The following is a 24,381-nucleotide window of genomic DNA, read 5'->3' as shown; positions in this document are numbered from 1 at the left end:
AGGAGAAAGAGTAGAGAGAGAGCAGTAGAACACAAGAATTGAAAGGAATGACAGAATCTGAATATTCTGCTGCCGCCACTTCTATTTAGTATTTATAGGTTATGCTAGTTACATGAAAGGACAAATCTGCCCTTGGTATTTACATAACACATAAAACAATATAAAACTGAAATATAAATAACAATTGGAATAATAGATTGACCATCAACTAACCCAAGGATGACTAGGGCACATTCTACCCTACGGACAGAGTGAGACCACAGCTGTGGGGCCCACATCATTGTTCTCTACACTGTTGAATATCCATAGAGCTTTACATTTATCAAATCAAATGGGGTTATAATGCACTCATTTTTCAGTCTAAGATTCAAGAGTAATAAATGTGCAATTTTCCTCTAATCTATAACTTGTATCCCTGTTTGAATTATAAACTTACTTTCCCATTCTTCCTTCCTCAAGTTTTTTTTTTTTGATCAATAACACTTTCAATAATTCATCAGTAGAAAATTTTCAAGTGGAAGACAAGCACACTTATCTTCCAAGAGTCACAAAGAGCTTCAAGAAAGGAAAAAAGAAAAAGACACTAACATTACAGCTTAGCCCAAAACAATGAATCCCTTTCTGCCCCTTGTTTAGCTAAACCGTCAGCTAGAGAATTAGCCGATCTTTTAATCCAACATGTCTGAACTTCCATCTCCCGCACCAGCCACTTGAATTTCCTCCTCTCATTATTGTACTTCCATAAATCATTTTGATCTTTAGTCAGCCACCCTATCACCACCTCTGAATCCCCTTCAATTATGAGTTTCTTGATGTTCAATTCCTTAGCTTTCCGAACTCCTTCCATAACTGCAAAGATCTCAGCTCTAAGGAAGTCACCCACTCCAATTGGGCCTGAGAACATAGCAGAGATGACCCCATTTTCATCCCTATAAACACCCCCGATCCCCGATTGTCCCGGGTTTCCCCTACTACACCCATCAAGTTTAATTTCAAGAATCCACTAGGTGGGGGGGTCCACGCCACACTCATTACTGACTTGGTCTACGTGCAATTTGCAATTTCACCCCATTTCCTCAACATGTCATCCATAGTGTAATCCGTGAATAGTTCCAAAGATTTTGGCCACGGTACCACCCTAATATGTATGATAACCATCAGATCTGCTGCTCCTCTTTGAGTTTCTGAGAATATCCGAGAGTTTCTTTCTTCCCACAGTGTCCAACATACTGCAGCCCTTAGTCCTCTCAACATTGTCCTTCCCCTTTTTATCTGCCACCTGAAAAAGGAAGGGGAGAAAAGGCCTTGCAAGTCTGATGGGGGATTCCAGCTGCATCCGAATAAGGAGAAAGCCCAATCCTAAATTGACCTCGCGAAGTGGCAAGACACCAGTAGGTGAAAACCATTCTCCCCATTCGCTTTACACAGAACACACCACTGAGGTGACAAGCAAGTATTGGATCTCTTCTTTTGGAGTAGATCACTAGTCTTGGTTCTTTCCAGATAGGCTTCCCAACAAAAACTACCAACCCTAAGGGGTATAGCTCTGCATCAAACCTCACCAACAGGGAAAGGGGGAAGGGTAGGACTGGTGGACTGACTTAAGACTTTCAAGAAGTGCAATAAGGCTCGAAATACTGTCGAAGTTTGAGTCCCTCAAATCCCTTCTTACCCAATCCCAAAAGTGGAAGAGGACGGGGTAGTGAAAGAGATTGACTCATTTTTCAAATCAGAAAACAAACAAAGACGGAATTTGATCCTTTAGAGGGGCGCTCCCCACCCAAGTTTCTTCCCAAAACTTTATGGAGTTACCGGAATTCAAGTCATACCTGATATTAGGGAGGAAAACTGGTAGCAGGTCATGAATGGATTTCCAAGGAGAATTGCTTGTGGTCCAAGCTCTGATTCCAACGTCCCATCCATTGTGCTCCAGCCCATGTATACTTGCCACTATTCTAGCCCATAGCTTCTCCTTCTCCATAGGAAACCTCCACATCCACTTCCCCAACAGAGTCATATTCCTTCTCCTAATACCACCAGGAGAGAGCTAGTTCTTTTTCCAAGATACCAGTCTTTTTTCAAACCTTTCCATCACCGGGTTCCAAAAACTCTCTCTTGGGATTATCACCTAATGGCAACCCTAAGTAGTTCAAAGGCCACCCCGAAACTTCACACCCCATCACTTCCCCTGATCTCTCCCTCCTCCAAATTCACCCCCACTACACAGCTTTTCCCAAGGTTAACCTTCATATTGGACATTTGCTAAAATAGTTGTATCACCGACTTCAAGTTCTTGATAAACCTCACATTACCGCCTTCACAAAACAGAATCGTGTCATCAACAAACTGTGAGTGTGTGTGTGTGGGGGGGGGGGGGGGGGGGGGGGGGGGGTTTCCACCCACCCAACTCTCCAGCCTCTAATGAGCCCCCTAGAGTCTGCTCTGTGAACCAGTTTCCCCAAAACCTCCGCATATAGAATGAACAAGAAAGGAGAAAGGGGGTCTCCTTGTCTTATACCCCTATTGGCTGGAAAGAAATCTACTATTGTCCCATTCACTACCACTGAATAATGACAATTCCGGACACAGCCCATGATCCACTTACACCATCTAGCCCCAAACCCGAATTTAGTTAAAACTTTCCTCGAGAAATCACAGTCCACCAAATCATAAGCCTTTTCCAAGTCCAGCTTACAGACCACTCCCTTCATCTTATCCCTCTTAAAGTTCTCCACACTCTCATTAGCAATTAAAATCTAATCTATAATTTGTCTTCCACTCACAAAAGCTCCTTGATAGTGTGCAATGATATCTGGCAGTACCTTCTTCAGCCTCAAAGACAACACTTTTGCAATGATCTTATACAAGCTATTAACCAAACTTATTGGTCTAAAATCCTTCGGGTGGGATGCATCTTTCTTTTTTGGAATTAAGGCTATAAATGTAGAGTTCACACCCGGATTGACAATTCCTCTCCTGAAAAACTCCTCAAACATCCGCAAGAGATCATCTTTCAAGATATCCCAACAATCCTGATAAAAAGCCATTGTAAACCCATTCGGCCCTGGAGCTTTTGTTTTATCCATAGAAAACACAACCTCCTTGATCTCTTCTATATTAAATCTTCTTTCCATCCTTCTCCTGTTTTCCACCCCTACATCTGGCCAATCCAAACCTTCTACTCACAGGCCTTCTTAGAATAGATTTGAAGTGCTCCACACAGGCCCTGGCAATCTCCTCTTGTTGTACTAACTCAACTCCATCTACTACCAATTTGGATATAAAGTTCTTCCTTCTCCTGCCATCTGCTAGAGAGTGGAAATACCTACTGTTTCTGTCTCCCTCTTGCAACCATTTACACCGAGATTCTTGCCTCCAGCTAATTTCCTCCTTATGTAGGCAGTCCTCTAACTGTCTTCTCAAGTCTCTCCTGAGATCATTGTCTTCCTCTCCAAATTCTCCCCTTTCCTCTTTAGAGTAAAGGCTTACAATCTTATCCATCAGGTCTCCCTTTCTTTCTTCTATCCTCCCGAACTCCATCAAATTCCACTCCTTGATTCTCGCTTTCAAGAATTGTAGTTTCTTATGGAATCTCATCCCCTTCCATTCCACCAGCGGGTTACACTCATGCCACCACTCCCTCACTTTGTTAGGAAACCCTGGATGAAGTAACCACATATTTTCAAATCTAAAGGGGGTAGGACCTCCACACCTTCTTTCCTCCTTACATAACACTATGGGCCAGTGGTCCGAGGTCACCCTTGGGAGAGCTCTAGAAGCCAAGGTTCCCCAATGTTCTTCCCAATCCAAAGAGAACAGGAATCTATCCAGCTTAGAGCAAATGGGTCTAGATTGGAGACTTGACCATGTAAATGCCTTATGTGCTAGGGGAATCTCTTTAAGCTCAAAGGCATCCACAAAACTGTTAAACTTCCTCATGCTTTTTGCCACCCTCTGGTTAACCTTATTGGACTCCTCTGAGAATCTGATCACATTGAAATCCCCACCCATGCACCAAGGCCCATCCCACAACCCTCTAACATCAGCTAGTTCCTCCCACAACTCCTTTCTCTTTCTGTAGTCATTCGGTCCGTAAACATTTGTGAGCACCCACATATAATCATCCTCTTGCTGCTTAAACTTCATGGAAACTGAGTACTTTCCGATCAACTCCTCCAGACCTTCAACCACATCCCTCTTCCACATTGTTACAATCCCCCCAGAAGCACCCCACGATGGAGCCACCACCCAGCTAATCCCCTGGCTTTCCATACACTCCTTGCCCACTTGTCATTAAACTTCATCCTCTTAGACTCTTGCAACAGCACAATGTCTGGGTCATACCGTCTTATTACCTCTTTTATTGTTGCTCTCTTCTTTGCACTCCCAATTCCCCTCACATTCCAACTAAGAATCTTCATTCCACTTCTTTTTTAAAACCCCTTGCCACTGACCCACTACTTTCCCCCTTTCCTTCTATATCCTTTTACCCCGAGCTTCTTGTCTCCTTCTACATCTCTCTTCAATCTCTCTACTTCACTCAATCTCCTCTTCTTTGTTATGATTTGCTTCTTCCTCTTTTGTAAACTTTCTTTCAACTCATTCAAATCTTCCAGCCTACAACCCAACTTCCCTACAAATTCTGCTATCGTGTCTTCTCACCGAGTCCTCCACCCCTACCCTTCCTACAGGGTTCTCTCCATCTTTGTCCACCTGCCCTTCCTTCCTTTCTTCTGGTCCCACCTATGTTCTTTCCTCTCCATCCTTCCTCCCTTTCATTTTACCTCTCTCCTTCCCTGCTCTCTCCCCGTAATCCTCTCCATCTCTACCCTCATTCCTATCCCTCCTCTCCACTAACCCCTCCTCACTTCCTTCCTCCCCTTCCCTCCTCCAGATCAGCTTCCCTTCCACTTCCTTAAACACTCTTTCAATGATTTCCCACACTTTTCCACTCCTATACCTTTCTTCCCGCACCTTCCCACATTCCTTACTTCCCCTCTCCCCCTCCTCGAAGAGCCCGCCTGCTAGCTCAGCTGCATATTCATGGGCTACAGAACATGGAACAAAAATGGAATCTGGAACCAAAGACACAGGAGACACATTAGTAGCACAAACCGAAATCACATGGTTACCTGGGACTGATGGACAAGCTAGAAAAGGACTACTCGCAGCCTCCCTCTCTTGTTCCAAAGGTTGGTAAACATTTATCTCCCTGAGTTGGTTGGGAAGTTCTTCTGTCCTTTGGTCAACCTAGTGGTCTTTCCACTCTACCCCTGGTTCACCCCTAGATGGCATGTTTCTGCATTGCTTCCGATTCTCCCAGTTTGCCCCTTTTGATAATCCTTGCTCACTCTGTGGTCTTGGGAATGAGTTAAGCCGATTGCAATCTTCACCCTGAAATAAGCTTGCAATATTCCACCCATCCATGTCACCTCCAGCACAACTACCTTCGTCGTTTACACTTCCCACGCTAGTGCCATCAACAGAAAGGTCTTCCGGTTCATCATCGCCTTCACTGCACTGCACCCAACCATCAATCTTCTCTTCCTTCTCTTCAGTTCTTCCCCTAGCGAAACTTAGCTTCGACCTCTCTGAGGAACGTCGCAGGGGACTAAGCTCCTTCAGACTTTGTCAGGAAGCCCACTGTAAAGCCCGCTTCTTCTCTGGTTTCCGGCGTTGCGTGCATTCCCCCTGTCTCGCGACTGGGAACGATGATAGACCGTTAACGTTGTCTATCTTAGTCGAAACCCTAGTCACGTGATTCATTAAAGGCTCACGCGCCTTTTTAACATACTGGGTCGGGCCCGCTGACCTGTTTGGGCCTTTAATAACACCACTAACCGTCTGCAAGGGCTTTTGCTTTGGCCCATTCTTAAAACACCCGCGAGCTCACATGACTTTTAAGAAGGTCACGCACGTCCAACCCCGAACTCAGTTTGGTTTTATCAAGTCTAGGTTCGGTTCTTCCTTGGACCAACCCCTTTTCCTTATTCAAAAAAGTCAGATTGGCGCCGGTTACAACCTATGCAAAGGACCTGCCACCCTCCAGACTATTCACTGCTTCCACATGCAAAAAATCCCATCCCCTGAATGCTACCCTTTTGTTTCTCCAGCATTTGTTTTTCCATTTTAGTGAAAGTGCTTTTCATGTTTGAATCCTCCAACCCTTTCTTGCCACACAGTTCTTCTTCTTCAACCTTCTCATCTCCCTCCCTACGAGCCTCTTTCCAGAGCACCAATTCAATGGATGAAGCCAGCCACACTGAGTTGCATTGTCCTTCAACTAGCACCTCTATCTTCCGAGGAATCTCCTCAGGTTTTACTCCATTCAATAAAATGGAAGCTGAACAAAGGTCTCCCCAAAAAGTACCTCCTAGTGATCCTCCACACATCAAAGCAATGGCTTCAGCAGTTTCTTGCTTCCACAAGTGATAGGGAAGACCTAAGAGACGCACCAGCACTCCATCTTCAACAAAGAAACCTTTGGAGTTTGATCCCGGACACCATCTTGATACTGTGAAGTTTCCAAGTTTAGCTTGGATATTTAAAGCCTCAACTTCTACTCTATTCTCAAGCAGATCCAGCAAAGCCTTGTCCATCTCAAAAGGTGTTAAAATAAATGTGCTCATCAACTTTAAACTTGCTGTTAACAGATCTGCAACTTTCCTCCAGTCTAGAATGTGAGCTGAAGCTTTAACTATCAGTTTACTTTCCCAATCACCTCTCTGTATGTTTACTCCCACTCTGTATTTACCTGCCCCAGCTATCACTAAAAGAGTCTCTTGCTTATTATTGCTCACCATACTATTAGAACTGCTTATCTTCCTTTTTACTGTTACTTCTCTTTTAGCACCCAAGCATTGCAGCAGTTCACATCAGGCGCCATGAACTGCCTTCCAGCCCTGACTCTTCCTTCCTTCTGGGAAGCAGACCATCTGCTTTCTACCCTTGCCAAAAAATTCTATCAAAGAAATAAAATAACCTTTAAGGTTTGTCTTACACTCTACAACAAACCTAATTCCAGTTTCTGAGAGAATCTCTTTCCAACTATTTTGTTTTCCTTTGTTACTTGCACCTTCTACAAACTCCTTGAACCCTTCAATTACCCCCAAACCTTCTAACAACACCATCCCTCTCTTTGCTTCCCTGATTTCAAGCTCAGCTGACCATTTAATCTCAGTTCCTCAAATAGGAGCTCCTTAGATTCAATCTTCAAAGCTTTTTTCCAACGGCCTACCTCCACAAATTCTCCCATCTTCACAGACTTGCTACTGTTTTGCTTCTTCTTCCTCTTCTCTCTTCTTGAAACCTGATTTCTGCTACTCTCAATCGATTCTATGGAAGCATTCCTTCCTCAAGTAATCCAACAATCTACATTGTATGTTGGCTTCCACTATAACCATAGGCTCCACTCGACTCTCCTTTGTAGTTGTTCCCCCACGACATAACAACTCCTCAAGTAACATGCTAACATCCTTCCAGTCTTGACTCTGTCTTCTTCACGGGAAGCATAACATCTATTTCTTTCCTTTTCCAAAGAACTCAATCAAAGTTAGATAACATCCCTTAGTATTCTTCCTGCTTTTGACCATATAGGTCATACCTTCCTTTGTTTCAACCTCTTGTTTGTTGCTTTGCTTGCCTTTTAAACTTGCTTCTTCCACAAAACTCCTGAACCATTCCACTACTTCTACCCTAGTCACCAGAACCATTGCCCTCCGCCCTTCACTTGTCTTTAAGCTCATCTTACCTCGGACTCCAACTTCCTCGAACAAGAAATCCTTAGCTTCAACCTTCAAACTTCTTCTCCACCACCCTACCTCCATGAAACTACCCTCCATACCTTCAGTTCCTCAAACCATTCATGCAAAAATAAAGAATCAATTTGCTGTTTCTACTAAAATATTTCGCTCAAATAACGCTCAAGAATAATATGCAAGGTGCATTTCAATCATACTCAAGGTCCTCAACCAACATGACATTATTCACCATACCACTTCCTCTTATTCCCCACAATAAAATGGGGTAATTGAACAAAAAAATCATCACCTTTTGGAAGTTATAAAATCTCTTCTTTTTCAAATGTATATGTCCAAGTCAGACTGGAGTGATGATGTTCTTACCTCTTGTTTCCTAATAAAACAAATGCCTTATTCTATACTTCATGGTATCAACATTTTCTGTATTTTTCCCTTCCACTTCCCCACATCCTCTGTCCTTTATCTTTGGATGTGTTTGTTTTGTCCCTAAACAAGGACCTAGACTTGATAAACTCGATATTGGAGCTATTAAATGTATTTTCCTCGAAGATTGGAAGGCCCTAGAACTGGAAAAAGGGAAGGGGCAGACCCAATGAGAGGATGCCTGGAAAATTCCCTCGAATGCGAAAGTGTATTCAAGAATAGGAAAGGATGAAGAAAAAAATGAGAAAGAGTGAAGTGGAGAAATTGGTTATTTGGTTACTGAGAAGGTTTGGTTACTAAGTGGTCTAGGACAAGAGACCTTGCTAGGGCCAGATTTTAATTTCCAAGATGAAGATCATTAGTTAGAACCTGCAAGGTTTAGGGAGTGCAAAAAAGAGAAGGTTGGTTAAGAGTGTACTATGGAAATAGAAGCCAGACGTATTCTTGATTCAAGAGACTAAATTATAAGAGATAGAAGGTGGGTTACAAGTTGGCAATCTAGAGGTCTATGTCGGGCTTTTGCACAATCTTGGGATGCTTCAGGGGGATTAGGAATTATCTAGACAAATGAAGAAATGGAATGCCTAGAGGAACTCATCAAAAACTACTCAATCTCAATCAAAATCAAAAGAGTTAATGATGGGAGGGAGTGGGTCTTAAGACTCTTAACCAATATTTATGGTCCTAATTCTTATAGACATGGAGACCAACTTTGGGAAGAGTTGAGTGCACTTAGAGGTTTGTGGGAGGGGCCTTGGTGTTAGGGCCTTACCTTAAGCAAGAGAAATTTTAATAACGAAATTGAGTCCTTTAAGTGAAAGGAACCACCCTTTCTACAAGCTGATTTTACTTGGTCAAACTTTTAAGCCAACCCAATCTACTCAAAACTTGATAGGTTTCTCTTTTCGTTAGAATGGGAAGATTGTGACAAAACTTAACAGCAAGGGCCCTACCAAGGGTAACATTAGACCACTGCTTTATTTGTTTAACCCAAGAGATGTTGTGGTTCCTAACCTTTCTGATTCGAGAATATATGGCTTGAGGACACATCTTTCAAAGAAAGAATAAATTCCTAGTGGGGTGAGGAAAGATCAGGGACTAGATACGAGGATACTAGGTTTATAAGGAATCTAAAAGCTCTAAAACAAAAGATTAAAGCTTAGAATAATGACCATTTTCAAAGACTAGAACAAGCCCAAAAAAGATTTTCTCCTAAGATGGAAGAATTGGACAAAAAAGAAACCCTAAGAGATTAATGAGGAGGAAAGAAAAGAGCGTTGGAGATTGAAGATTCCCCCTCAAAAGGAGGTGGGATTCATTGATCCAAACTTCCTCAGACAACTAAAGAAAATAAGAAAGATAATAGGGATAACAGTAAGGGCAGCTTTGATTTGGACCATACAGGAAGTCATTGACACAATAAAAATAAAAGTTGCACACTAGGTGAAGACTTTCGGAGCCTTCAAGACTTTTCACTGAATGGCATTTCGAGAACTTGGAAGGAAGTGGCACTTTTGGATCTAGAAAAGGAAAGAACAATCATGGAACCTCCGGATACCAACTCTATAAAAGTTAACTTTGATGGATGTTTTATAAGCAATCATGGTTTGGTCGGGTTAGGAGGGGTCTTTCGTGATTCAGAGAGCAGGTGCAAGCTTTTTATAATCAGGAACTATTGAGCATGGTGATTCATTGACGACAGAACTGTAGACCTTACTCCATGGACTAAAGTTTGCAAAGAAATTTGGGATCCAATAACTCGAGGTGGAAGGGGATTCTCAAGTAGTCATATCCTAGACAATGCAATACACAAATCCCATGGATCTATAGACACAATTTTCGGAAAATTGAAAGCATAACTAGGGAGCCAACTGTTATGGGTAAGAAGAACAGCAAATAGGTAACTGGATACTCTAGCTAAACAATGGGCTTTCAGACAACAAATGTTTTGGGCAAAATTGTAAACTTTTTTTTGGTTGGGGTGGAGGATAATCCCACCTTGATCTAACCTTCTAGTTATTTTTAATAAATTTCTTCTTGTTGAACAAAAAAAGGCATTTTTCTTGAATACTCCCATACTCAAAAAATGATATAAGGTTAGAGTCACATGTTATGCAAACATTTTTTATCGTCTTCCTTCTTCGAGTTCACACACTTCCTTCCTAATATTGACACACCTCTGAGACTTCATTGTTGCCCTCCATTGCCAAATCCTACTCCCACTTAGATCCGTCTATTGCACTCCATAAAGATAAGAGCAACTATACCACTCATATCTGTTTTGTGATAAGCTGCAATGCATATTGCTTCCAATCTACTTTTCCATGAAGAACAAAGCATATTAAAGTGGACAGTCATTTTCTGAGGGAGAAGATAGTGGAGATATTACAACACCATATGCAAAATCACACAACCAGTTGCCTGATTTGTTAACCAAGAGTTTGAGTCAAGCTCAGATTATATTTGTAAGAAGCTGGAGTTGCATAATATATATGCTCTAGCTCGAGGGGCAGTATTGAGAGAAATTCTAAGCATTTTGGGTAATATTATAAGTGTTTGGGAAGAAGGGCAGTTTGGCCATTTCCCTTCTCCTTATAAGGACATTATTCCAGTCCAGGCAATTTTCATTAAACCGGGGCATGATTGTAAACCACTTTAATTAGTGAACGTATATATAGGCCAACTGCTAGGAGAGATTTTAATCTTTTGTTTCCCTCATAAGCAGATTATCCATTCTCTCTTCTCTTTTTCTCTCATTCTTTCTGTTTTATTAATAAACAAAGGAAGCAATCTAGACCTATGCTGAAAAAGGGTCATGCCATTGCGATCCATCGCAAGTAGCCACTTGGGTATGAACAATGGTAGCAACATAAATTACAACAAAACTACAGTGAGAGATCAGAGAACAATAAAGCAGGGCAATGCTTATTTAATGTTTTCATATATGCTTGACATTTGAAATTACTTACTTTGTAAGCTGCTCCAAATCTTCCACTGTTTTCCTTATTGCATGGAGAGTCATTCTCTTTACCTGTTCCACAGAACGCATATTCAGAAATGGGTTACCACAACATGAGGGCCAAAGCATCTATGTTACCCATCATGATTCTAGCTAGCACTGGCACAGTTTGCAACTGAATTTTCAAATTATTTTAACACAATACAAATTTTGTATACCACTAAACCAAGGAAGCTATACGAAAGAAGAAAGCAACCCAATCAGATGATCCTATTTGAAGAAATAAATGGCAAAGACTAGGCAACCTATCAATGCTCATTAGCACTGTTAAGTCATGTCCAATACACAACCATCAAGACATGGACCATCCAGAAGCCATAAAAGCACTAAATGAACCATGGGAACCTCATCATATAACCGTACTTGCCAAGGCAATGCCTAGGTGGGCACCTAGGCAATTCTGATAGTGATAGGTTCTTCCTATGAAAGGGTTCCTTCGAGAGGAACTGACCTCCAGAGAAGAGGAGAAAATGATGAATTGAAAAGGGTTTTTCTGATATCCCTTATTACATGGCCGGTAAGTGCTTATAGACTCTGCTCAAGTAGTTGCATGTTCTCTGCTTAGGATGTTACATAGGATTTTCTATCATATGCCTTAAATCATTCCTAGGAAGATGGCACATGTGCCCTGCGATAGTAGACCTGTTTAATGGTGGGCAAATTGCGCGTGATAGGTGAATGGCTTGTAGCTGTAGTTGTGGGCCTGCTATGGGTCCTAACAGCTCCCCCAATCTTCAGATGGATCTTGTCCTCAAGGTCTAAATGGGGAAACTCCTCTTGCAGCTTGAGATTAGGTGCTTCCAATTATTCCAAATCACTAGTGCTTCTAGATAGGGACCATGTCCGCAAGTGGCATCTTCTGCTGGTAGGGGCTTCCAAATCACTAGTGCTTCTGGGATGACATGTCCCCCTCTTCTAGTTCTAACACAACAAAAGTATAAAATGTGTAGTGGCTCGATCACTGAGGAGCCTTCATCAGTGAGGGGCAGGAGATAGCCCCCAGCTTCAGGCAACATTTCAAGAGAGAACCATGCAACACTAGATGTATTTTCGATGAGGGAGATCCAATCAATATGCAACCTGTCCAATACGCTCCAGTACTTTTAAGGGCCCAAATTATTTCAGAGACAGCTTGTTCCAAGCCCTTCTGGCTACAGTAACCTGATGATACAGATGAAGTTTGAGGAATACCGGATTCATGACCTGAAATTCAATAGGCTTGTGCTTAAAAGAATAAAATCTTTTCAATAATTGTTGGGATCTCAGTAAATTTGACTTCAGTTCTTGCAGAATAGCATCCTGTTGGAGCAAGTATTCTTTGGGCGTTGCTACCATCGTTGACCCCTTTTTGAATGGCAAGACAGGGGTATCTTGACCATATAGGGCCCTGAAGGGCGTCATCCCATCTGAGGACTGATAGGGCCCAGAAAGGTACCAATATCACTACCACTGATCCTTGATAGTGACATGATTCAAGGCCCAATAATCCACGTAGAACTGCCAAGTTCACTCTCTTTTTAACTAGTAGCACGGGAGAGGAGAAAGGGCTATAGCTGGGCTGTATCAACTTCTTGGCGAGTAATCCCTCAACCATTCTCCGAATTTCCTATTTATGGTCGTGGGGATAACATTACAACCGGACATTAGTGGGGGCAGTCATGGGCAAGAGGGGAATCCGGTGAGCATGTACTTGCCTAGGTGGAAAACCTGGTGGCTCCAGGAACACCACAACAAATTCAGTGAGCACTCCCCTCAATTGGGAAAAATATGGGTGGTCTTCCTTGGGCCAAAGGGGCTGTGACAATGTTGGGTTGATTGTTACAGTCACCAAATGCATGAAAATGGATTGTTCGGGTGATAGGAATCAATTAGCACCCTTGAAGACTTATTATAGAAAGAAGAAGGCCTCCTTATAACAGGTTCTTATATGGTACTTGGGATTTGGAGTAAATTAAACGCCAAGGGTATTTTTGCCATTTTATAATTTTTATGTAGGGTCCAATAACAGGGTTTGATTGTCTATTTATAGTTTGTATATGTTTAGAATTTCAAAGTCATTGCATAAGTAGGATTAGAGTTATTGAGTGGTCACGTTACATAGTCGGTATTAAGTTTGGATCACAATTGCATGTGTTACTTGGTCCAACCACTAGTTTAAGACTTGGTGCAAATTTAAACTATGTTGTCCTCTTGCTGCCTCTTTCAGTTGTCACGTCTAAGGTTCAAAGTATCGATACGATACAAGTTTCGGTCGTATCGTATTGGTAGTTAGAAACGGCCGAAACTCTTTTTTTTTAGTTTTTTTTTTCAAATTTTGGTTTTTTGGGAAGCTTTTAGCATGCTTTTTATTATTAAAAAAAATTGGGAGTCCGAAACACCTGGAAAAAGGCGTTTCAGACCGTATCTTTTTCAAAAGATATGATACGATACGCCCGATATGGGGCGTATCGTATCGATACTTTGAACCATGGTCACGTCAGCATAACTCTTCTTATTGACCACACATTCATTAACGGTCGATCGAGATTCTCAAACATCTTTAGTAATCTGGCTGACATCCTTCAAATAAGTTGACCATTCAGCTTCCCTTCCTTTGCAAGGGCAATCAAGCTTCTCCTTCACTCCATCCCCTTCTTTGACCCTTGCTACGTCATTGTATTCTACCTCCCGCAGGTTTCTCCATAGTCTCTCCACTGACGACAACAAACCAAATCGCGGTTTGTGTTTCGCCTATTTTAAGCGCCATTGTTCTTCCGCATTAATCCCTCTCAGACTCATCGAGGTCGCACTGAGGTTCGAAGTATACAGCTCTTCCAAAACTCCTCCGCACAGGACTGCGATTTGCTTGAAAATTTCAGGGGACCATAAATGGAAAGGTAGCCCTACAACTTTTAAGCGGAAAATTTCTATGCGATCTATGCGATTTATACTTGGACTCCACTGGCTAATCACCATTACTCCTTCAGATGTTTGAATGGGGAGTGAATGAATCTCTTCCATAAGCTTACCTACCTCTAACAAAGCGTTATCTTCTTGGAAAGGCCAAAGAATGAATGGATCTCAAATTTCAACTTTCGTTTTAGTTCCTTTGCTACATACCTCCACATGGATAATTTTTTGCTTGCATAATCCACAAATTTTTCACGCCATTCCTTAAAGCTTTGACAGCCACTTCCTTCTACTTCCTTTCCAACGTTTGTCTTCGATTGGCTTGCGAAATGATGGTTAGCATGGGATTCCGTTGTACGCTCTTCGTTTCCCCATAGGAACTCCCGCAACTCTTCCACAAACATGATCCAACCCATACTATGTTTCCCAATGGGAATACATATCATCTGTTTTCTGCCCAAACCAAACCATTCTGTGACTATGATGCCCTTTCCTATTGGAACGTAGTCCTGCTTCAAATACCTTACCATTCAACTTCAACACATTTTTCCGGTTCTAGGGCTTCCTCAAGACTAAGGCTACATCCAGAAAACCTTTCAGACAAGCTACTACATCCTTCCATAAGTACACAGAAGCTCTCTTCTCCTCTCTAATCTTCAGCAAGAACAGACTCCTTGTTTTCACTTCCTCAAACTTAAACAGCTTCAATTCAATGGAAACTTCCTTTCTCCTTCTCCCCACTGATTAGAAGCTGTCCTTGTTTTCACTTCCTTTCTCCATCTCCATCTCCATCTCCTTACAGAAACAGTACAACCAGAAGTTGTGACGGAAACAAAGAGGACACAGGTGTCCAAACCCCACAAAAAAGATCATTTACATCTTTTTCATAATATGCTTCTAAATTTAGATAAATAGATGAGTTAGTATCGTCATTTCTATAACTAATTTTTCATTTTCTCTCGTTATGGGTACAATCTTATTGGTTCATGGTTCATACATAAACTATCAAATATCAGCCAAGGCATGTGCTTGAACCATTAAGGCTATGTTTGGTTTGAAGGAAAAAGTAGGGAAAGGAAGGGAAATGTAAGGAAACCTATACAAGGTTTGTAAAGGTTTCCCTGCATTTCCCTTCCTTTCCCTACTTTTTCCTTCAAACCAAACACAGCCTAAAGGATTGAAATTGAATTCTCGTGAAAATTTTTATCCTCTGTAGCATAGTTTTCAAGGCACCATGGGAGGCTAGGCGACAAGAGGGCGCCTGGGCGACACCTAGGCGATGGATTTTTTTATGTAGAAAACATAGATCTTAGGATAGTTCCATAGGTACCATAACCATATTTCCTTAATAATTATTCATAATTTTCATCAGAAAAGTACAGAGTTCATGTTGAAGCATAGAAAAGCAACATATTCATGAGAAGAAAAAGAAGGAACAAATTAAAAATATAGGGGCTGAAGAAGAAGAAGAAGAAAATGTGTTGATTAGAAAAAAGTAGTAGTAGTACAGGAAGAAGAAGAAGAAGAAGAAAATGTGTTGATTAGACAAAATTCTAAGTTCTTCCTTACTTATCGGTTCAGGTTTTGAAGTCTTTGAGGGTTCAATACAGCATTAAGCAATGTTTGTATTGATTAAACCCTAACAAATAAGAAAAATAATAAAAAGAAATTAGTATAATAAACACACAAACTGAATATTTTAGTTTAGTAAAGTCTATTTTATTATTATAATGTCAAAAAATAAAGAATAAAAAACCATTTTATAATAAGTACAAAACTGCTTGGCAATTACGCGAGGCGAGCCTCAAAGGGTGCCTTGTCGCCTAGGCACCCACCTAGCCGTCGCCTTGACAACTATGCTTTGTAGTAGTGTTCCTTCCATTTTGTAAGGCCAAAGTTGAATTATTATTGATCTTTTAATATTTTCTTGTTAAAGGCAAAGTTATATGAAAATGATACTCAAGGTCAACACTCGACAACTATCCAAAAGGTATGAATTGATGAAATTAAATTATTAGTTTTTTAGCGTAGTTGCCATGATAGACTTGCTAGTTGGCCTTAGCTAGTATTAGTACCTAGTTGCTTAATTGCTTATTTCTTTTATTGAAATCTTAGTTTAAGCTTACACTTATTGAAAAGATTTTTTATGGTAATTAGTGCAATGAATTGCTGGTTAGCATACATAATTTATAAAAGAGGTTAGAAAATGTAAAAATCTATGAACTTTATATTTATAAATTCCATTGCCTAGGTGTCACCCAAGCGCCTAGGAGCCCTTAACCTTGCCTAGGCACCTTGAAAAGAAAAGCATATAACCATATTCTGCAATTTTCGATAATATCATGCCAATAAGTCACAACTTATAAAGTAATCATTTTAAAGAAATGCATTACACTGCATACATAAGAAGTTAAGAACAAAAACATTGAAGGACAAATTGTACATAGAATATTGGAAAACATAGGATGCATTACCTCAAGCTTGTCTTCTTTTGCCCTGTGATTCTGAGGAAGTGTACGGAACTCCTCCGTCAAACGGATGCATTCATGGACATTTTCAGGTGAAACAAAGTCCAGAGCAACCTTTATACATGACTAGAATGGCATAAAAAATTTAAAAAAAAAAAAGCTCATGATAAGAAGTTGAGATAAAAATAAAATAAAGACATTCAAGAACAATTTGCATACTGTACAGAATATATAGATTTCTTTTCACCGCATGATATGGAAGTGAGAGTTTGATACACATTTCTTGTTTGCACTCTGAATTTTCAACATTTTTCCTTTGAATAACTTATTTCAATATTTCATTATTATCCTCTAGTATTAGTACTTATGTGTATATTTTAATCTAAAATAATTTTTCACTAAAGACGAGCCAAACAAGAAACATATGGGCATTTAGCTAGAAGAGGAAAACAGATGGAAAAGAAGGAAAGCACAACAAAGGAATCACCTGTGCAAATCAACATTATAAGAAAGCCATTAAACAACAAAAAAGGAGCCCATCTCCCATGATAAAGCATAGCATATGGGGCCTAAAAAATAAAAGTAAAACCTCACAACAACCAAAAAATAAGACCAACTTTTTTGGGTAAAAAATAAAAGAATATATTAAAAACAAAAGATTCAAGAGAGAAGGAAGGTGACCAGCAGTCACCCAAAGGAAAAAAAGAAAAAGACAAAATTTCAGATTCAACAAACCTAACCCACACCAATAAAACAACGCTTAAGCATTCACAACAACCTATCAAGAAAAACCATCAAACTACAAAGACTCAAAATAAATAACATAAAATAAAGACACTTAAAAACATATACGAAAGACAAGCTTCTACAACTTCAAAACCAAGTTTCATGATTGCTCTTATTGGCTTTCTTAACTTTCTTCAGAAACTTGGACAAGGAAATGATTGTTCCTGTTTCTGAAATGTTTAACCACCTTTGAAAAATATTCTCCACATCCTTCTAAATGTTGTGATAATCATTGATTCCATCTAGGTCTAGTAAGCAACTTCAGCTCCTCCCTAAGACATTAACATTCCATTGTGGAATAATTGGGAACAAACCAATATTTTAAAAGTGCAAAGGGCAATTTGCATCTTAGGTGCAAGGCGCAAGGCAAGGTTTGCAGCTTTTCGAAGCAAGGCACAAAATGCATTTTTTTCAAAAAACTTAAACAAAATATTAATTACAAATTTAAATTTACATTTTAAAATAAATGATTTAAAAAAACTTATTATCTAAAACTCAAATACATAAACATAACATGTAAACCATATTCAAATGAAAATTTAAAGATAAAACCAAACATATAAAACATATTCAAGCATGCCAAAATTTCAATTTCTTTATTTCTTTCCCAATTGCATTATTTCAAATAACTAATATGATGTTAAACATCTTTCATTCCTGATTCTACTAGCCATCTTTGCCTTTTAAGAAGATATTTTATTAGGATGAATGAATGAACAGCATTACCAAATCGGGGGTTCTTAGAAGGCAATTACAATTATAAAATGTTTTTTCCTGTAGGGGTTAAGAATTTAAAACCCTATCATGAATTTGCTTGGGCTTGCCTAAAGGGGTTGGTCGAGGGGGAACCCCTGACCCAGCTGCTAGGTTGAAAAAAGAACAAAACGCACAAAAAATAAAAAAGATGCATGCATGGGCTGAAATGCAAGGCACACTAGGCACATTCCCTTTGAAAGTATTGTGTCCGGGGCCTAGGCAAGGCACATACCTTAAAATGCACCTCGCATGTGCGCCTAGGCATGCCTTTTAAATCACTAGAACAAACTACACTGAATACCATAAAGATTTGGAAAAGAGTTAACCAAATTAGTGTCTAGATCCACCTTCTCCCCATACTTCAAATGAAAATTTTCTTCTAGATTCTTGAAAGTTTCTTGCAAATTCCTCCCCACCATCAAAACACAATCCCAAGATTTTAATTACTTCCACTACAATAATCACCACCAATGTTTTAAAACGCGGAGGCGTAAGCCTCCTTAAGAGGAGGGGATTTAGGAGGAGGATGAAGAGTAAGAAGGGATCACATTTTTTCTTTATTTTTAATTAAAATCTTTTATACTAAGAAGAATAAAGATGCATAAAATTAGTTGAAAGGGGGGGTCTGGGTGGCGAAGCCCCCCAGCCGAAGGGGCAGGGGGCAAACCACTTTCTTTCCCCTTATCTTTACTTCCCTTCCCTTTCCTTTTCTTTTCTCTTTTTTTTCTTCTGTTTCTTTTTCTTTCCCTTCCCTTTCTTTTCCTTTCCTTTCATTTCCTCTTTTTTTCTTTTCTTTTTTTTGTCTTTTGATAAAGATGTGCATGAGGCGTACACCTCTAGCACAACCTTGTCCCACACCCATTCCAGCAACATCTTCTGCTACTCAAAAAATGTTAAACTCATGGTTGTAAAAGTATCAACTACATAAGACACCACAATATAAGTTAATATGGCACCAATCAAATACCAAGGCACCCACCTAGCTGCACAAGTGTGTCAAATCAAAAGGCAGGCTTCTTAGTCAGCTATGATCAATGTTTCTAATGGTTGATGCTACACCTTATCATGTTTCCAATCCATTGTCTCCTCGTCTTCCTAATCATAAGACGGATCACTTTGGCATTTCCAATTTCACAAGAATCACCAGGGCTTTCCTAGCCACCAACTTATGTTTAGTTATCTTTTTTTACAAGTAAATGTAATTTTATTAGAAAACCAATATATACAGCAATACAAGCAACCCAGGGAATGGTGTGAGAGACTCACCTCATCCAAAAACAGAAAAAGTATTTCACTTTGAATATGTTTTATATTGTTATTTTTTTTAGACTATAATTTTAAACTAATAAACTAATTTCTTTTTATTCTTCTTCTTTTCCTATAAGGGAAGAACTTAAAATCTTCTTTTCCTACAACAAAAATAAGGGGTTCAGCCTCTATATTTTTTTAGTTTTTTTATCAGTATCTTTTTTGAACTTTCTTTCCTTTCTTCTTTTTCTCCTCAGAAATATGTTGATTTTCTAGGCTTTTTTTTTTTGATAATTTTTTTCAAGTTGGGGTGCAACACAAGGACAAAACGTTATTTAGAGAGGAGAAGCCTTAATTTTTTCCTCGGCTTAAACATGAAGTTTATAATTTTCTTATGAAAAATATGGATAGTTATTAAAGAAAGATGGTTATGGAACCTAGGGAACTACCCCTAGGATATGTGATTTTTACTTAAAAAAATCCATCACCTAGGCAACGCCAAGGCGCTCCCCTGTCACCTAGTCTCACCTTGGCACCTTGAAAACTATGGTCAAACATTAATTTCTTTAATTCTTTCCCGGTTGCATTATTTCAAATAGTTAATGTCACCTTAAATATTCTTTCATTCCTAATTCTATGAGCCGCCTTTGTACCAAGACCCTTGAGGAAATCTCAGACAAGTTCGTGTTAGGGTCTTAAACTTTTAATCCCTACAAAGAATAATTTATAATTTTATTTATCTTCTAAAAATACCGTTTATTAAGATGAATGAATAAACAACATTAGCAAATAGAAGGCCAGAGGTCACTATGATGGAAATATTTCAAGATGGGAATTATGAGATTGATTGGAGTATTCCGAAGACAATGAGAGGCAGAGTTGAGAAGAAAGCAACCAGTGCATATGAAGGGATAGTCTAATCATCCAAGGTACCAAGAGGTTATGCACAAAGTGTTAAGAGGAAAAGGTAGGAGGTAAGGGTAAAAAGGACATCTAGTACAATTATTGGATTAGGCTTCATTCTTTCTATCTTGGCTGTTATGAGAGGAATTTATCCAATATTGGAATCCTGTCAAGAGTTGTGGATGAGGCTCTGGTTTGTAGAAGAAGTCTATAAAGCTAAAATATTGTTGAATCTCGTTTTGGGATTGTTCGAGTTGATAATATGGGGGTCTTTTGGGATTATAGATGGGGGTTAAGAGATTTTACCCCTCCCTGCCTGTTGTATTTTCTATCATCTTTTCTTCTTAATAAAAGTTTCTGTTATTAATAAAAAAAAAATTATAGATGGGTAGATGGGGGTCTTCTTTTTCTTTTGTATGCTTGAGTGATTTCTTGTCACTCAGCTTTCTACCTTACTTTTATTGTAATTTACTTGTTTTCTCTAATTACCAAAACAATGACCATATCCGCGGAAGGAAGAAAATAAATTTACACCAGGTAATTAGCATACCTTGAGATTCCTAACTTGATGAGGACATCCAGCTGGAATAAAAACTGCCTCTCCAAGTTTTTGCACAAATGTCCACGGTTCAATACCTATGAGAAACACCAACAATATAAATAATGAACAAGGAGAAGTTAATCAAAAGTATCTAAACAACCATCTAGTACAAACTTACCAAATTCCTCCTTGAGTTTCCTTTTATGTTCTGAAGTCAAGTAGAAACTCTGGTCATGAATGGGGTGAACAACCTACACCAAAGGGGAAAACAAGGTTGGGCTCAAATTAGCACAGATAAGTTGTAATAAAATGATAAATATGATGATGTCAACCATAAAGAAAGTAATTACATATGAAGAACCAGCAACGATCAAATGCATAGCCAGAGACAAGTTGCTGGACATGAAATTTACATAAGAAATTGAAGTGCCCAACAGGGAAACAAGACCCATTTTAAATTGTATCATTCTATGGGTAGCATATACACATGGCTATATACACAACCACTACTTTAGACATAATATCAAGCCATAGATCAGACAAGCATAGGAATCAATACATTATGAAGGTCTTCTATAAAAGCCAGAACTAGTGCACCAGATTGGCTTTAAGGACTTAACCGATGCAATTTTACCTTAACCTAGGACAACAAAAGAGAAATTTTTGAGAGACAGATATCACCATTTCTTATAGACTAAAGAATAAAAATGCATGAGGAGTTAACTATAATCTTGAATAACACATAAACACAACTTAAATCTCTAATTTTTTCACCTTCTCTACTTGATTACAATGTATGTGTCTGAATTCCCTGCAGTGCTTCTTAAGATATTTCTCCAGCTTAGGAACATCTTGTCTCCGGAAAATGTCCCAAAGAGCACCACCTTCGGCATATTTTAGCACCTCCAACTTGTTTGCAGAAAATGTGTCATGTCTTCCATCATCATCCTCCACAGTGAACCTTGGTGAGTTCTTTTCTCCTTCCAACTTATCAACTGGAAGTGTTTCATTAGCTAAAACTTCGGCATCAGATGAAACCATACTGCCCTCTAACTGTGTCCTGTCCTCATCTTGTCCTTGATTATCACCAGCATCCTCCCTACTTGACTGTTCTCTAGAACCAACCTCAATGCCCAAGTTTTTTGACTTGTTGCCAAAAAAACCTGAACGAAATTTCCTAGATTTCCTCTTTCTACCGCCAAAACATTTTCTTGTCTTCATATTTTTAGTATCTTCTGCTACATCATCATCTAGCCCATGCATATTATTTTCCTCCACAGCCATGCTGCTATCATAGGGCTTATCATCTTCTGGAAGAATATAGGAAATGGTAGCTTCCACCATGGAACCCTGAGAGAGTGTGAGATTCCTCGATTCCTGCTTTTTTCCCTCACAAAACTGCTTGTCACTTAACCTAGTACCCTCATTTTCTAAGTCATGCTGATCAGTTAAATCAGAATTTTCATCAATTATAGCACCAAAATTGGGGGATCTTGCACCCCTGACACCAAAATTTTCAGCCTTTTGATCTTCTTTTGGAACTTCATTCATGTTGACAATGTGTTTCATATCAACACCAATACAACTTCTTTGTTCATCAAGTGCATCACTGCACTGTTCAATGCCAGCTGTCTCAGAAGTAGATTTCTCTTTGTTTTCCTCAATCCTCACAACTTCAGCTAGTTCTTTCTGGTCCTGGGCCCTGTGCTTCTTTTTCAACATTTCTATTCTACCATGTTGCCGAGGGGTCAGAACCACTTCTGCAGTATGTGTCAAAACATTCACCTGTGCAATGAAGTAGCAGATTAAGAACAAAGAATTTTTCTTTCCCAGCTAGCAAATGAATGCCCATAACCTAAAAAACCAATATTTAATACATTCGCACAAATCTTTTATATACTATTTTTTCCTTGAGAAATTTAGAGGCTATTTATAAATTTAAGCTGAGAAAATATTAAAACAAGACAGTAGATGCCCATAACCACAACAATTTAAAACAAGACAGGACCATAAAGTTGAAATAAATTAGACACTCAACCTGTTGCAAAACGAATCAGATTCCAATTGTTTTGCATATGAATCAAGAAAAGAAACTAATATGTCAATAAAATAATAGTGCAGAAACTAGTAATAATAAATAAACAATACATTTTCACATCAATTTATCTAATGATAAAGTAGTTTCCTCCAATGAACTATAGCACATTTGAATTTGTCAAAGTGTTGCCTTGTTAAAACCATAGTCAAACAATGATTAGAATGATTATACCAATGTTTCAAAATGTGGAGGCATGATGCAAGGTGTTCCACTATCTAGAGGCATGAGGCATTGTAGCTCAGAACGAAAGAGGTGTAAGCCTCCATAAGAGGAGGGAGATGAGGGGAAAGGAGGAGGGGGAGGAAAAAGAAGAGGAAGGAGGATCTCTTTTTTCTTTACTTTAATAGAACTCTTTTATATTAAGAAGTGAATATGCATAGTACTAGCTGAAGGGGGCGGGGGGTCTTGTCGAAGCAAAGCCCCCCAGTCAAGGGGGAGCAGGGGTCCACCTCCGGCCCAAACTTTCTTCCCCTTCTTTTTCCTTCCCTTCCATTCCCTTTTCTTTTTTTTTCCTTCTCTTTGTTTTTCTTTCCCTTCCCTTTTTTTTCCTTTCCTTTCTTTTATTTTTTCTTTCTTTTTATCTTTCTCTCTTTTTTGTATGAGCTGTGCATGAGATGGCACACTTCATCATGAAAAACGTGCATGAGGCATATGTGGCATACGTGTCTAGCATACACCTCAGGGCATTTTGGGGGCGCCTTGCCTAGAGGCACGCCTCCAGTCATATACCTCCCACACCCTTTAAAACACTGGATTATACACCACCGCCCACCTGATTCCCTTAAAAGGTAATGTGCCTATGTCTGTTGCCCAGGTTAAAAGGGGAAAACCAACAAAGCTATAGGTGATCAAAAACACCACATCATATGACTTTTAAATTCTGCCTTTTGTTTTTCTTAGGCACTTATTACACATATAAGCTAAATATATGCTACTGCAACACCACCTAGCTGGTTCCCCTGGCAGGTAATGCACCCATGGCAGTTACCAAGGATGAATACATCATAAATGATAAAGCCACATGTGGTCAAAGAGGATCAAGGTTTCATAGGAAAAAGATAAAAAGGCAAAATGGAAAATGGAGCTAGGGTGAAAATAGCCACAAAGGTAGAACAACCAAACAAGTACTACATCTAAAGTGTGTTAGTCTGTGATTGGGTGTTTGTCTAAAAATAATGAAGTGCCATAGTGTATAATTCTTTTAAGTGTCTTAGTGTTGAATAAACACAGGCATGAGAATCAGAATCAGTGTGTGTCTGGGAAGCAGGCATGGTTCTACTTCTACCACAAAAAAAAAAGAAGCATGCATGGAAAAATAAAAGAAAATGGACCTGGGGATACATACAATTATAGTACTTGATACACTATGAATTATAGAAACCTATACAAATAGAAAAGGTCTAGTAGTTTAGGTTTGTTAATCACATTCTATAGGAACAATTGCAGCTATAATGTACCATAATTGTCCATTTAAGTCAAATAAGGGAATA

General features: G+C 39.3%; 1 protein-coding gene across 5 annotated transcripts in view; it reads right to left on the bottom strand.

Moving 5' to 3' along the window:
- LOC104610850 (lysine-specific demethylase JMJ29-like) overlaps positions 1-24,381 on the bottom strand; it is a 64,341-nt gene that overhangs the window by 18,914 nt on the left and 21,046 nt on the right. For 4 of the 5 annotated variants that reach the window (XM_010277673.3, XM_088903578.1, XM_010277672.3 and 1 more), the window contains 5 exons: positions 21,568-22,578; positions 20,972-21,044; positions 20,803-20,888; positions 16,566-16,685; positions 11,153-11,214 (listed from right to left, as the gene is read on the bottom strand). In XM_010277673.3, coding sequence (XP_010275975.1) covers positions 11,153-11,214; positions 16,566-16,685; positions 20,803-20,888; positions 20,972-21,044; positions 21,568-22,578 — 1,352 coding nt within the window. The remainder of the gene's footprint in view (positions 1-11,152; positions 11,215-16,565; positions 16,686-20,802; positions 20,889-20,971; positions 21,045-21,567; positions 22,579-24,381) is intronic. The other variant, XM_088903577.1, reaches the window with a different exon arrangement.

Source organism: Nelumbo nucifera, chromosome 4 (genome assembly GCF_055504915.1).
Source record: "Nelumbo nucifera cultivar China Antique chromosome 4, China Antique-T2T, whole genome shotgun sequence".
NCBI classification, from domain to species: Eukaryota; Viridiplantae; Streptophyta; class Magnoliopsida; order Proteales; family Nelumbonaceae; genus Nelumbo; species Nelumbo nucifera.
Note: the sequence above shows the minus strand (reverse complement) of the source record. Positions and strands in the feature narration are given on the sequence as shown.